The 14,435-nt window shown below is 49.2% G+C and overlaps 1 protein-coding gene across 7 annotated transcripts in view; it reads left to right on the top strand.

Moving 5' to 3' along the window:
- The window catches only part of MYLK (myosin light chain kinase), a 294,654-nt gene that overhangs the window by 242,615 nt on the left and 37,604 nt on the right, over positions 1-14,435 (top strand). For all 7 annotated transcript variants that reach the window (XM_042956721.1, XM_042956720.1, XM_007098298.3 and 4 more), the window contains 4 exons: positions 283-333; positions 1,127-1,254; positions 3,189-3,342; positions 9,480-9,782. In XM_042956721.1, the coding sequence (XP_042812655.1) occupies positions 283-333; positions 1,127-1,254; positions 3,189-3,342; positions 9,480-9,782 (636 nt within the window). The remainder of the gene's footprint in view (positions 1-282; positions 334-1,126; positions 1,255-3,188; positions 3,343-9,479; positions 9,783-14,435) is intronic.

Here is a 14,435-nt window from a genome sequence, read left to right as displayed (position 1 = left end):
AGTTAGTGAGTGTGGGATTATCATTGTTGAAATGGACAATGGAGAATCAAGCGTTTTTTAGTTTTTATCTCAATGGAGGCTCCAGAGACCCTCCAGAGGCCCCCTGAGAACTGATATTCATTCAGTCACAAGGTCATCTGTGTAGGAGTGCAAGATATCCTGAAAACCACACTCAGGTGAGAGCTCTGTCTGGCAGAGGACCAGTGGGCAAGGCTCCTAGGATTTAGGAGCTTTGTGAAAAGCCAGGATTAACAAAATAACCTGTGAACTTCTTTGTTTCAGGTGATGCAACTGTGAAAAAGAAACCTGCCCCCAAGACACCTCCGAAGGCAGGTAATTGGTCACCAGCAGCATTTGGGGGCAAGAGTCCTCTGCCATGAGGGGTTTTTCTTTTGTCCTGCTAGATTGACCACTGGTATGAGATCCCAAAAGACCACGGCCCTCCTTGATTCAAGCTCTGTATTATTCAGGCCAAATTTTCCCCAAGAGCCTCTGCACAGCCTCGTCCCCTACCCTTTTCCACTACTTGTCTTTTTTCCTACTCCCCTTATAGTGTCCCTCACTGTAGGGACATCATGTGGCATCATGCAGTACTAGAGACTTTCCCATCCCTTCTGTGAAATTCTGCCTCGCTCTCTGCCCCCCACACTGCCCTTAAGGCGGTGATCCACTTTACGCTATCTTAATACTCTGTTCTGTCTGTCCTTGTCACATAGAGCCCTTGTCTGTTTCCCAGTGAAAGATATTTGAGGACATGAACCATATTGAACCTGTCAGCCAGGGTAACCTGATGATTAGAAAGCAAGGTGCTGCTTAATTAATAAAGGAGTTAGGAGGTAGATTCAAACATTTAGGGTAAGATGCAAATTCCAGAGCAATTGACAGATGGAGAATTATGCCATGTAAATTGTGTGGGCCACTTCTGAAGAATCAAAATGAAGAAATGAAGAGAGCTAGCAGGGTCCATCAGCGCAGACATTCTGGAGCAGCGGCCACTGTCCTCAGTGTTGCCCTGAAGGCTCTGGAAGATGAGAGGAACAGACCAGCGTGGACAGCAGCACTGAGTGAGGTCAGTCTGTCTGAAGCTCCCTCTTCATTGCTCACTTTGTCACTTGTCCCCTCCCAGCCATGCCCCCTCAGATCATCCAGTTTCCCGAAGACCAAAAGGTGCGCGCGGGAGAGTCTGTGGAGCTGTTTGGTAAAGTGGCAGGCACCCAGCCCATCACCTGTACTTGGATGAAGTTCCGAAAGCAGGTCAGTGATGGAGGGGAACAGCCCTCCCAACCCCTGGGTGGGAAGGGATGAAAAATGCCGTCTAACAGAGGCCGCATGGCTCTTGATCGGTTAGGGCCTTAGAAATGGGAGGGTCCCCTCCCCCACCTGTCACCACCCACCAATCTGAGTTCTTAATGATCATTTCTTATGAGTCTGCCATTAATACTTGCTTTACTGATAGTTTGTGTATAGAGAAAAGTATGAAGGAAAAAATAGAAACCACCCATGCCCCCCATCTGATTTTGATATTTTAGTCCAGAATTCTACTCAGAGTCAGGAAAATTGAACCAGTGACCAAAAGGACCTCTCAGACTCTGTAGATTTCTGTGATTCTGTGCCAGCCCACTGAACCCTATCAGTGGCAACAGCTTAAACTTACCATGTGCTGAATAAATAAAAGTGAATCTGAGTATTTGGATAGATAAATTGTACATTAAATAGAACTTTGGCTTACTGGTCCAGAAATATACCATTTAAAAGAATGGTCCTATGAAAAAAATGTTTGAATTTCTGAACAACCAGCTTTTATAGGGAGATGGGGAACCCACCTGTTCCACTGAGCCCGTGTTGGTAGTGTGTGCCCATGTATATCATCAGCAGAGGCCCCAAAACGTGGCTGGCACTGAATCGGGAAATTTGGAGAAGATGTGAAGGTTTCTTTTGAGTTCTCTGGTGCTCTATTTCCAAACCACTCAGACTGTCCTAAGGCCCAGAGGTGGGAGGCTAGTTAACCAGGAAGGAATGGAGGGTTGGTGTGAAAAGATGAAGCATCATCCCAAAGGATGCTGGCTCTCTGCTATATCTGGGCTAGCGTCATCTGAAGTAAGATGGAATCCCTCCCTTTTCAGAGACATTTGGCCAGGTCCCCATTCTGTCCAAAAGAACTTTCTATAGTGATGGATATGTTCTATTTCCATTGTCCAATATGGTAGCCACCACTATATGTGGCTGTTGAGCACTTGAAGTGTGACTAGTACAACTGAGGAACTGAATTTTAAATTGTAATTAATTAAAAATTATGATAACAGCTTTCTTTATAACAATAGCCATAAAATTCATACGGCATAAAATTCGCCCTTTTGAAGTGTCCAGTTCAGTGGTTTTCAGTATATTCACAAGTTGTGCAACCATAACAATGATCTAATTCTGGAACATTTCCATCACCCTCAAAAGAAACCCTGGACCCATTAGCAGTCATTCCTCCCTTTCCCCTAGGTCCTGGCGACCACTAACTTACTTTCTGTCTCTATGGATTTGCCTTTTCTGGGCATTTCATATCAGTGGGATCATACAGTATATATTCTTTTGTATCTGGCTTTTTTTTTTTACTTAGCATAATGTTTTCTGGGCTTATCCACATTAAAGTATAAATCAGTACTTCATTCTTTTTATGGCTGAATAATATTCTATTGTCTGGATATGCCACATTTTGTTTATCTGTTCATCATTTGATGGACATTTGGGCTGTTTCCACTTAATTAAAATTTAAGTATCCACATGTGGCTAGTGGCTACAGTATTAGACAGGACAGAAGAGGTCAGAACCTTCTGTCAGACCACAAAGGTGGTCTTTGTAGGTAACTTTGCTCAGATGTGTTTTCCTGCCATCCCTCCCAAAGCCGTGGTGATACAGGACACTCCTTAACTCTGGTCTGGAGCAGGAAGCGCAGACATGGTTGGTCTGCCAGACCCTGCTCGGCACCCTCCCTGCTCACCCCAGATCTGAACCACCTCAGGGACACTTGGCTTTGGATGCAGGAGAGGAGGGGCCTTAAGGGGAAGCCGAGAGTTCAGATGAGACAGAGCCCCATACTGCTTGTCCAGTGACATTCTCTAGTGGTAGGGAGTGGAGGTCAGAGCCCTCTTCCTTTCTTGGCCCAAGTCTCTAGCGCCTGCCCCACTCTCTGCCCCCAGATCCAGGAGAGCGAGCACATCAAGGTGGAGAACAGCGAGAATGGCAGCAGGCTCACCATCCTGGCTGCACGCCAGGAACACTGTGGCTGCTACACTCTGCTGGTGGAGAACAAGCTGGGCAGCAGACAGGCCCAGGTCAACCTCACTGTTGTGGGTGAGTCTGGGGACAGGGTGGCCTGGAGGTCAGAGGACAGGAAAGACAGAGGCCCCCAGCAGGATGGTGGGCCTCAGGGCCTCACCTCCCCAGGACCTGCTCCTTCGGCACCCTGCCCACAGCCTCCCATGCTCCCACGTTCCCTGTTCCTGCTCTCACACACTTGCTGTGCTTCCTACTCCTGGGGAAGCCCAGACCCACACACACACGCTGCAGCATTTTCCTGTTGCCACGAATCTCCTCCTGGCTTCTCCCTCTCTAGCCTTTGCAAACCTTGAGCCACTCTGCTCCAGACCCACCTCTAGCACCCTTGCTCCCTCTCCTCTGGTCCACTGCCTTCCTGCTCCCCAGCTACTCAGTCTCCTTGCAGATCCTCAGCCTCAATCACTGTTGCCTTCCACTGTACTGCTCCTGCACCTGATTTGGGGGCACTTCGGGAAGATCACAACCCGCAGACTCAGTGCTGGACTCGGCTGGGGTCCAGGTGGAGGCGTCAGTAGGCTCAGTGTCCTCCCCCACTCTCTGTGATAGCTTGTCACCCTGTGGGGCCCCACCTCCAGCTGCTCTGAGAAACAGGAGGCATCAGGCATGATCTTATATTACTTCGTGCCCCACGCCTACGGGTGTCTCCATATCTGTGCCCCCTTCTTTCTTGTCTTCACCTTCTCCTCTACTTCTGTAAATGTTGCCAGGGCTCTCTCATCCCAGCCAAACACTGCAATATCCTGGCTCGCTCTGGCCACCCTACCATCTCTCTCTTGCTCTGGTTACAGCCTCGCCCTCTGAAAGGGGCCAGTCTCTGCTCTGATTCTGCTTCTTCGCCTCCCTGCAGCCTCCCTTCACCCCCATTAATCTTCTGGGACCACCCTTCTGAGGTCACTGACTTCCCAATCCTAAATCCACTCATTTTTCTCGCCTTCTGCATCCCAGTATGGAGTTGAGTCTGTCTCCAGACTGATTTTCAAGTTCACTTTTTCCTTTCCATCCCAATCACTGTTTTTCATGTCCTGGTGAACTTCCTGAAATATCAAAATACCTTCCTAACTGGTCTTACATTGTGGGTTGTGCTCAGCAACTTGACCCCTGACATGGCAGGTGCTCAGGACAATGAAGCAACAGCAAATGAAGGAGTGGGCAGGTGGGTAGCAGGCTGTGTCCCTGTGCGTTTGTGGGCTTTCAGATACCATGCGTGTGAAGGACTTTGGCCTGACAGTTTCTGATCTGATCCTCTTTTTCTCTTTCTTTCTTTCTTTCTTTTTTTTTTTTTTTTTTTTTTTTTGCTTCTTTAGATCAGGATTTTTTTTTTTTTTAATGTTCATTTGTTGTTGAGAGAGAGCGTGAGTAGGGGAGGTTCGTGGGGGTTGGGCAGAGGATCCCTAGCATCCCTGATGTGGGGCTTGAACCCACAAACCATGAGAGCGTGACCTAACTGTTACTCCACTGACAGAGCCACCCGGGTGCACCTAGACCAGGAGTTTTAAATCTGGGAAGGCCAAGTGTACTAAAGGGACAGGGAACAGGTTTCTTAGCCATAAATGACAGGACACACCTTTTTCTCACTCTTTCTCTTCAGTGACACCAGATATTTGTTTCAGGAATTTTCCCCCAGGAGTCAAGAACCTTTGGGGGCTTGGGGGACTGATGCTAATGACCCAGTTTGCTTATCCTTTTAGACCTGTACCCGCAGTATTGATTTGGCCCCACGCCCCAGCTGTCAGCAAGCATTGGTTTCCAGTTTTCCTCTTATCTGGGGAACCTGGGGGTCAGCTCCTTTGAACTGCTTTTCCGTGACCAGTGCCCCTGCCCCCACTCTGGCTGGCTCTGCAGTGCCACACGCTCCCTTCCCCCCAGCACCACCACGCAGCTGCAGTTCTGGCCTTTTATGGTTTCGTTTCTCATTCTCCCGGGCCGGCCAGTGCTGACAGGGCCGTTGGCGTGGCTGCCCGCCAGCTGGCAGGAGCAGCAAGTTAAATGCCGTCCTGGGAGGGGAATGGAATGGAGGGGAACGGGCTTTCTGTCTGCCTCCCCCTCTCAGAGCTAAGAATAGAATTGCCCAATAAAAGGAGCACTCGCATTGATGGATCCAGCAAAGCAGCATTCATTCAGAGCTCATGGATTTAGAATTAGTCAAAGTAAACCTGGATTAGGCCCAGATTTACCTGCGTGTCTCTAGGGACATCTGTGTATTATCTGATCAGGGCTTATTAAGTAGATGTCAAATATAAATGAGATGAAACAGGAATCATTCAGCCTACTCAGCGCAGTTTCAAGCACTTTGGAGGCATCCATTTGCAGGCCAGCTAAATCAGGCCTATTGAACACAACTGCTACTTGTTAGCAGTAAACTTCTGCAGGTCCCTTAAAATGTCATTTTCTTTTCATATAGTCTATGACTCCTTTTTTAAAAAAATTTTTTTTCGGGGCGCCTGGGTGGCACAGTCGGTTAAGCGTCCGACTTCAGCCAGGTCACGATCTCGCGGTCCGTGAGTTTGAGCCCCGCGTCAGGCTCTGGCCTGATGGCTCGGAGCCTGGAGCCTGTTTCCGATTCTGTGTCTCCCTCTCTCTCTGCCCCTCCCCCGTTCATGCTCTGTCTCTCTCTGTCCCAAAAATAAATAAAAAACGTTGAAAAAAAAAAATTAAAAAAAAAAAATTTTTTTTTCAATGTTTATTTATTTTTGAGAGAGTGGGCGGGGGGGGGGGGAAGAGACAGAGAGAGAGGGAGACACAGAATCCGAAGCAGGCTCCAGGCTCTGAGCTGTCAGCACAGAGCTCAACGCTGGGCTCGAACTCACAAACTACGAGATCATGACCTGAGCCGAAGTTGGATGCTTAACCGTCTGAGCCACCCAGGCGCCCCATGACTCCTATTTTTAAAATGATAATAAAAAGTAGCCTTACCCTCAGGTAGTTTCAATGAGTGATGTTTAACTAATTGAAAGGTTTATATTTTAAAAGGCAGCACCGGAGTGTGTGGAGCTGGGAGGGACTGTGCAGACATCTGCCCCTCCAGCTCTACCTCAGGGGGGTGAGAGAGGGGCCCCCGAGAGAGCCTTACCCAGATGCATTCCTTCCTGTAACTTGTCCGGCCTGAGAAAAACATCACTTCGCCTATCTTTAAAGGAGAAAAACAAAGTAGAGAGAGTCTCCAAATACCCGGTAATCCCCCAAAACTACCAGAGCTTGGAACTTGCAAGGTTTTTAAAGCCAGGAGATTTCCCTTTGTAATGCTTGGCATGGGTTTAAGCAAGATGCTTCTTGATCATATGCTGCCTGATGGCCTGTAGAATAACAGGCCCCTGGAACAAGGGTCTGGAGATTTTTTTGGAGTCTCCTTTTGGCTCTGCCACCAGCTAGCTGGGTATTCTGGGTAAGCAAAGTACCTTGGCCTTCAAGGGCTGGATGATCCAGGTCGATGCCTCCGAGGGGTCACATCCCCTGCCTTTGTCTATAAGCTGCAGGCAGCTGCTGAGGTGCAGTGAAGGGAGGTCCAGGTGGGGTTAGGCCACAGAGCACCTTCAGACACACAGGTGCACGGAGACTGCCAGGGCACCTGCTCCCTTGAGAAGTAGTGGAGAGGAGATCCTCTATTTTCCCAGGACTGAACAGAAAATCCTGAAGCTGGTGCCATCTGAGACTCTTCCCTTAGACTCAGCATTTCCCATTCTGTTAGTCAAGTCTCCAGGGAGCCATGGGAGAATTCCAAGGCGGCGTAGAGCTTAGGGTTCTAGACACTGAGCCCGCCTTGTCTTTACCAGGCCATGCCCAGGGTCCCCCTCCCAACCCGAGTGCGTCTGTGTGCTTAGTGTGGAAGGGAGGCTCACAGGCATTCTGTTCTGAGGACGTCTCTCTTGTCCCAAGCGTTTTCCTCCCTGGCTAGTCCAGCCTCTGTGTGAGGCTGTCAGTTGGAAAGAACAGAGGGCATCAGACACAGCCCATGGCCCTAAGGGCAGGGGTGAGGGTGGGCGCTTCCATTCTCTGACCACTTCAGACTTGTGAGTCTTTTCTGAACCCCTCAATTTGGAATCAGATTCCTTGAAAGCATTGAAGTTTCACTCGGAATTAAAGCTCCCCCCACCAATTTCACATCTTCTCTTGTGCTGCAGGAGGTGAATGTATATCATTTGTCCATTTTTCTCATCCTTTCAGCCAAGAAACATCTGGAACAGGGTAGGGTACAAATAGTACCTCTTCTGCAATACCCATTTCTCAACATTTTCTTTCCTTAACCAAAGCAGAAGGGAGAAAAATCAGTCAGTGGAGTGTGTCTGCATTTGTTGTATAAACCTACATGACTCGAAACGTGTCCAATCAGATGTTTTCCAGGCAGGTTTCTTTGGGGGAAGCAGTGAGTCTGTCTTTCATCCCTCTTTGGGCTTTTTTACTTCCTTCACTGGGTCTTGAGAGGACTTGAACCACTTGCCTCTACAAGAGTTTAAAGTAATAAACATCTTAGCCAACACCAGAAATATTTCTAAAAAGGCCAATACATCTTTCAGAACAAATGGTTTTTCTAAGAGAACACTTTAAACAACCAGTGAAAGCGGCTCCATCACAGGAGGCCTCCAGAGGGACTGCCAACGGTGGAAAGTAGCCCTGTCACAATCCGAGTCCTTCCAGGCGAGGTCCAGGCTGGGGTTGCAAGGCAGTGAATGGCTTCCAGGCCATGGAAGCTGTGGGGCCTGGGGGGGGGGGGAGGTGAGAATGTACATGTACACACACACACATACACACGTCAACAGGTTTTTTTCTTCGCTGTATGCATAGAGTCATTTGCAGAAATTCTCTTTGGCCTTCCTGCCTTGCTGAGGCAGGGAGGGAGAGTAGGAGTCAAGGACTTTACCTGGGTTTGCTTGCTTGCTGTTTACAAAACCCCTAAAAGGTAGATACATATTAGCACCATCTTCCAAATAAAAAAGACCAACTAGGAGTTTGGAAACTTGGAAGTTAAGGAATCCGCTTGAGTTCACATAGCTTGTAAAATCACATAGCATGACAAGCATGGTTTTAATTGCTAGTGTGGGGAACTCTACACCTCAAGCTGCCTTGAGCGAGGTGGGGGGTGGAGGTTACTGAATACTCCTATCTGTAGCTAAATCAACCACCTGTAAAAACTAAATCTGGAAAATAGAATTTTGTTCAGATGAGCAACTGACAAGATCAGCAAAACTCGAGAACCCCATCAAAATATTGGCTACCGTGATTTGCCTTGAAGCTGGCAGCATTACTGGTCTGAATGGGAAGGCAGCCAGCCAAAGGGGCTGCTGCTAGCTTGTGTCCTCTGCTCTTTTCCCAGCCCTCAGTCAGGGATGGTTGTGATTTGCTACTGCGGTTTGGTTTTGAAATTCTTTACCTCATTTTATACTAGCCCTATGAGGATACAAGAGGTAGGGTGCGAGTAACTTTTTATGGATTATAAAATTAGAAATAAACTCCTACAATAATGATAGTGATGGCTCTTCAAGCCAGCCACTTTTCCAGGAACTCCTCACAACAACCTTGTGATCCAAGTGCTATTATTATCTACGTTGCTTACAGATAAGGAAACTGAGGCACAGAGAACTGAGCAAGTAGTGAATGTAGACATGGCTGTGGTCAAACGCAGATCCGTCTGACTTCAGAGCTCACTGTGCTATACTGCCTGTCAGGGGGGCAGATGTTTCCCAAGTCCCAGAGAAAGTGGAGACTGACCCTAGTTATGTCGCAGGCCACTGGCCTAGGGCCTGACGGAGACACACACACACTCTGAATTCTCTCTCAAAACATATTTTTGATGGGAAGCAGTCCACGCCTTCTGGGCAGCTTCCTAGATCTGTTTACTCAAAGAAATATGTTTATGACTGAGGCAGAGTACAGGAAATCATGACTTGTAGACTGGAAAACTAGCCAAAAAAGGAGGGTTATTTTTCCAGCAAGTAGGTTTTTGTGTGGCTTTTCATGTAGGTGTGTTTTTACATAGGTGTGACTGTGTAGATGAGGTCAGGAAAGCCAGGACCAGGGCTGGCAGCTGGGGATCTACGGGCTTCTCCCCCAAGACAAAGCTAATTCAGGAATGTTCTTTCTGTGCAATTCTTCTCCACCCCCCCCCACCCCCCCGTAATCCTGAAGGCTTGTGTGATGTTGTGCTTCTCTGTCCCCAGATAAGCCAGACCCCCCGGCCGGCACACCGTGCGCCTCTGACATCCGGAGCTCCTCGTTGACCCTGTCCTGGTATGGCTCCTCATATGATGGGGGCAGTGCCGTGCAGTCCTACAGCGTCGAAATCTGGGACTCAGTGGACAAAACGTGGAAGGAACTAGCCACATGCCGCAGCACCTCTTTTAACGTCCAGGACCTGCTGCCAGACCGAGAGTATAAGTTCCGTGTGCGTGCAGTCAACGTGTACGGAACCAGTGAGCCGAGCCAGGAGTCTGAACTCACAGCAGTGGGAGAGAAACCAGAGGGTAGGCTATCTTCTGCTTTATCACTGGCTTGAAGTAAGTTTGTGTGACTTACCTTGTGCCTGTAGAAACCTGTACTGAGAGGGGTACTGAGAACTGAAAGACATCAATGATGGCTGGCAGAGTCTTTGGGGATCTTGATTTCCAGGGTTGTGATGCTGATCCATCCTTTAGAAGTACCTTTGACCTTCAAAACACATTGAACCAGCAGTTTTGGTACACTGCCACCAGGGGGTAATAGTGTGTTAATCAGGAGCAAAGACCTGGAAGGCAGGAGTTCAGATGGGCCTGAAGTTTCAGCTTCCCCCTGCACCCGCCTCCCTCCTTCTCTTGCACTGTCTACTCAGTGCCAGGTTCTAGGGACACAAAGACAAATTAGACAAGGGGCTTAAAATCTTAACTAGGAACACAGCTGTGTAGACAGTAGCTATAATGAGAGGGGATACATGAGATTATAGTGATGTAAACAAAGGAGACACAGCAGAAAGCATGATTGAGTTTGCCATGCAGGTTGAATAAGGCTTCCTAGAAGAGTTGACACATATGCTGAGTCTTGGAAAAAGGAACGGGCTTCCAAAAGGCAGGGAAATAAGGAGAGGCATTCCTCCCAGAGAAAGCAGCATGTCCAAAGGTGCAAAGTGATGGAAATACATGGCATTTTGAGGAGCTTGTGTGTGGCCAGGGCATATGCTGTGCGAGACAGAACAGAAGAAAGCAACCCTGAAGGGGCAGTTCAGGTGAAATTGAGAAGTTGATCAAAGATTCCAGGCAGGGGATTGATATGATCACATCTGGTTTTATTTATTTATTTATTTTTTTAAGTTTATCTTGAGAGAGGGGGAGCACACATGCGCAGGGGAGGGGCAGAGAGAGAGGAGAGAGAGAATCCCAAGCAGACTGCATGCTGTCAGTGCAGAGCCCAACGTGGGGCTCAACCTCACAAACTGCAAGATTGTGACCTGAGCCAAAGTCAAAGGTCAGACACTTAACCAACTGAGCCACCCAGGCGCCCCACATCTGTTTTTTTAGAAAGAGAATTGGAGAAAGAGTAGAGTTTTGCTACTCAAAGTGTGGTCTGGACCAGAGTCTTGGGATCCTGGGATTTGCTGGAAATGCAGACTCTCCGTCCCTCCATTCCTCTGGTCCCTTCTGAACCTTCATTTCAACATGATCCACCCCCATGGATTCAGATGTGTGTGACAGTTTGGGAAGTACCCAAGTGGAACTGGGGGGGTGACATTGGAGTCAGCGAGCTACCAGTTGGGCTTCTGTGGTGCATTCCAGGTGAGGGATAGGTAAGGGCATGAACTAAACCCTCAACAGGTAGAACTGACTATTCTCAATGACTTTTTGGGTAGAATTGAAGGAAAAATGAGAAGAGTTCAGGATGACTTCCAGTTCCTAGCTTGGGTAACTGAATACAAATTTAAGAGGCATTTATTATCATAGTTCTTGGTGGCTAACATATATCAAGCACTTGCTATATGCTAACAGTGTGTTGAGCACTTTATATGCATCATTTTATGCATCTAACTCACCGAAGTAGATAGTTACTACCCCCGTTTTATAGATAGGAGAAATGAGGTTTACAGGGATGAAGCAACTTGCCCAAGATCCCAAAGCATGTAATGTAAATGGTAAGCTGTCTGACCTAAAGCCTGTAGTCCTTTGGTTAAACTGAAGGAGGAGGTCAGGCTGCCTCCCAGAGACTTGGACGTTAGGCAGCCGGGAGTCCTGGAGAAGATGCAAGTTCTGGTCTCAGTCCCGTGCAGATGAGGTGTCTGAGGGATATCCAGGCGTCTTCAGACTGCTGACTGGCTGAATCTAGAGCTCAGGAGAAGGGTTTATGCCAGAACTACAGATTTGGGGGTTTCGCTATATATATTTAATTGATTATTGAAGCCATGGGCTCAATGAAGTCACTGAGAGTGGTAGAGAAAGTCAGTGTGGATACCGAGATGAAGAATCCTGCAAGGCCAGAAGCAAGGATGAGGCAGAGAGAAACAGAAGCTGGAGCCGCGTTGAAGAAACACAGATTGCAGAGAAGGCTCCCTGAACAGCAGCAGTGCTAAATACAGAAAGAGATGAGGACTCAGGGATTTATCCCTTTGATATTCAGCGATCTTTGAGAGGAAAGTCCAAAGCGTTTCCACAGGGTGGAAAATGGTTGCCCTGGGGTTAAGGAATAAGTGGGAGAAGAGAGGCCAGGAGTGTGGAATATTATTTCAGGAAGTTCAGTGTGAAAAGAAGAAAAGAGTGCCGTGAGTTTAAGGTGGAGAAGAGGTGGTGGGCGGGGAGGAGGGTGGAGGGACACCAAGGGAAAGGGCACTGGGAGAGGGAGAGCTTAAGGGTGTGAGGCTTAGAGAAGAGGGGAGAGTGAAGGACAGGGAGCTGGACAGGGCCAGTCTGAAGTCCCCACGCAACCAGAGGCATCACGAGTATGGAACTGTCATTATAGTTTGATCCCCCTCTTTAGTGAAAATATTAGATATAAAATAGACATGAACTCTACTTTTATATTATTATTTTTTAAATGTTTTATTTATTTTTTGAGAGAGAGAGAGAGAGAGAGAGAACGAGCGGGGAAGGGGCAGAGAGAGAGGGAGACACAGAATCCACGAAACAGGCTCCAGGCTCTGAGCTGTCAGCACAGAGCCCAACGTGGGGCTCGAACCCATGAACCACGAGATCGTGACCTGAGCTGAAGTTGAACACTCAACCAACTGAGCTACCCAGGTGCCCCATTTTACTTTCATATTAAAAGAGGGCTCCAGAAAGAAATTTGGAGGATGCCAGTGGAAAACACTCCAAATTTACAAGATTGCCAGTGCAGCCCTATCTTGGGGGCCTTTACCCCTGAGCTCTGGGACATGGGAGCCACAGGGGCATGGATCCTGGCCCCCAGGATGGCCCTGCTGAGCCTCCGGGCAGCTGTCCTGGGGCTCCTGCCCACTAGCTGCTCACAAATGTCTGCTGAGGGAAACGGGGTAACAAAACTGCCATCTGCCGCCCTTTGACCTTCTTTGTGGGGAGCAGGCAGGTTAGCGTGGGGGTGCCAGGACATGCATTTAGTTTTATGTTTGTAGCATATTGCTTTGTTCAAGAACACTCCCTACCTCTTGAAAAGTGACAAGGGAAGAGACAGCATTGCAGTGAGATGTTCCCTAGATGGAAAGGAAAGTATCCAGGGCCCCTATGGCAGACACCAGGAGAAATGGTAGAATCCCCGACGAAGCCCATGCAGAGGACAGAGGCCCTCGGAGCTGCAAGGTGTGGCTCCCAGGAGGCCAGGACAGCAGCTCCCAGGCCTGTAGGGAGAGTGTGTGGGGACAAGGGCGAGGACCACCAGGCTCTGGGCAGGTGGCCTTTCCCTTCTTCCCCTACAGCCAGCCAAATCCCACTGTGGTCCTCAGTTCTCCCCCTAGGGCCCCTCCTGGCTGAGAGCACACAAAAGGAAATGCAAAAATAGCCTGCAAGCCAGAGGAGGGGTCCAGGCCACCCAGGGCTTCCAGACTGGATGCTGCTCCCACCGCTCAGGGCCAGCTGGATGGCTGGGGGGAGTGATGGGGGGGGGGGCGGAGGACAGAACAGTTGGCAAGCATTAGGCCTGAGGGGCAGAGGGTGGAGGCGGTGGGAGGGTGGGGTGTAGGGATGTTCCGAGTGAAGACCTCTGTGCACTGGTCAGATGCTTTTAGTTATAACCTGGGTAGGTCATCTCTGTCCACCTTAAAAGGGAAATGGCTCTCAGAGAAGTGTGGTGTGTGTGCACACATGTGTGTGCGTGTAGAGGAGGGATGGGAGGGGTGGTCATGGCAGTTTCTCTCTAGGGAGCCTGTGGGGTACGGTGGTCATCATAACGGCAGGGCTACTGAACCCTCCCTTCACTAAGTGCAGCTTATGAGGGCTCTCGCCTTCCCCACTGCCACCAGTACTCCTCCTGCCTCTGCCCTAGCAGCCTGGGTTTTCTGCTTCATCCTGACCTCTCCATTCTGTCCCTGCTAAGCGCCCGACCCTCATGCTACATTCACTCACACGGTGTTCTGCACTCCTCTGCACTCCTCCTGTGTTCTGGCACTATTCCAGGTGGTACAGGACAAAGCACAGGTGTCCCCACCCAGCTTCAGTGGACTTCTTATGCCAGAGCCGCCCCTCAGACTAGAATCCCCAACCCAGCCAGCTCCCCTCCCTGTCTCCCCAAACCTGGGTAAGCAGAAGCACTGCCCCGAAGACAACATTCTCTCCCATCCCAGCCAGGCCTTCATCTCTGCCCTACCCTATCTATCCATACTGTAAGTCTTAAATCCACTCTGTCCTTGCTCCTGATCCTAATTTGTTCTAGAATATATAGTTGTTAGCAAAACAGCTATGAGAAGGGCTTCTTGCAGAGTTGGGGCTTCCTTGCAAGCCTGAGGGCAATTAGAGATGTAGAGCCCCTGAGGGCCAGAGATGAGCCAAATAGTGCTGCTCACCCGGTCCGGGGCTATAGACGCCTCTCTGGGGCTGGGGTGCCCTCTAGTGCTCACCAGGTGTGTGACGGCCCTCAGCCACGGACAGCTCAGTCCAAGGGACTCCCTAGAGGCCTGCCACGTGAGGGTCCCCAGTGCTCATCTGGTCTTGTCTGAGACACTACTCCAGGGAAATGAGACTCATCTATTT

The sequence above is a fragment of the Panthera tigris genome, chromosome C2 (genome assembly GCF_018350195.1).
Source record: "Panthera tigris isolate Pti1 chromosome C2, P.tigris_Pti1_mat1.1, whole genome shotgun sequence".
Classification (NCBI taxonomy): domain Eukaryota; kingdom Metazoa; phylum Chordata; class Mammalia; order Carnivora; family Felidae; genus Panthera; species Panthera tigris.
This window is presented reverse-complemented; position numbering and strand designations above follow the sequence as displayed.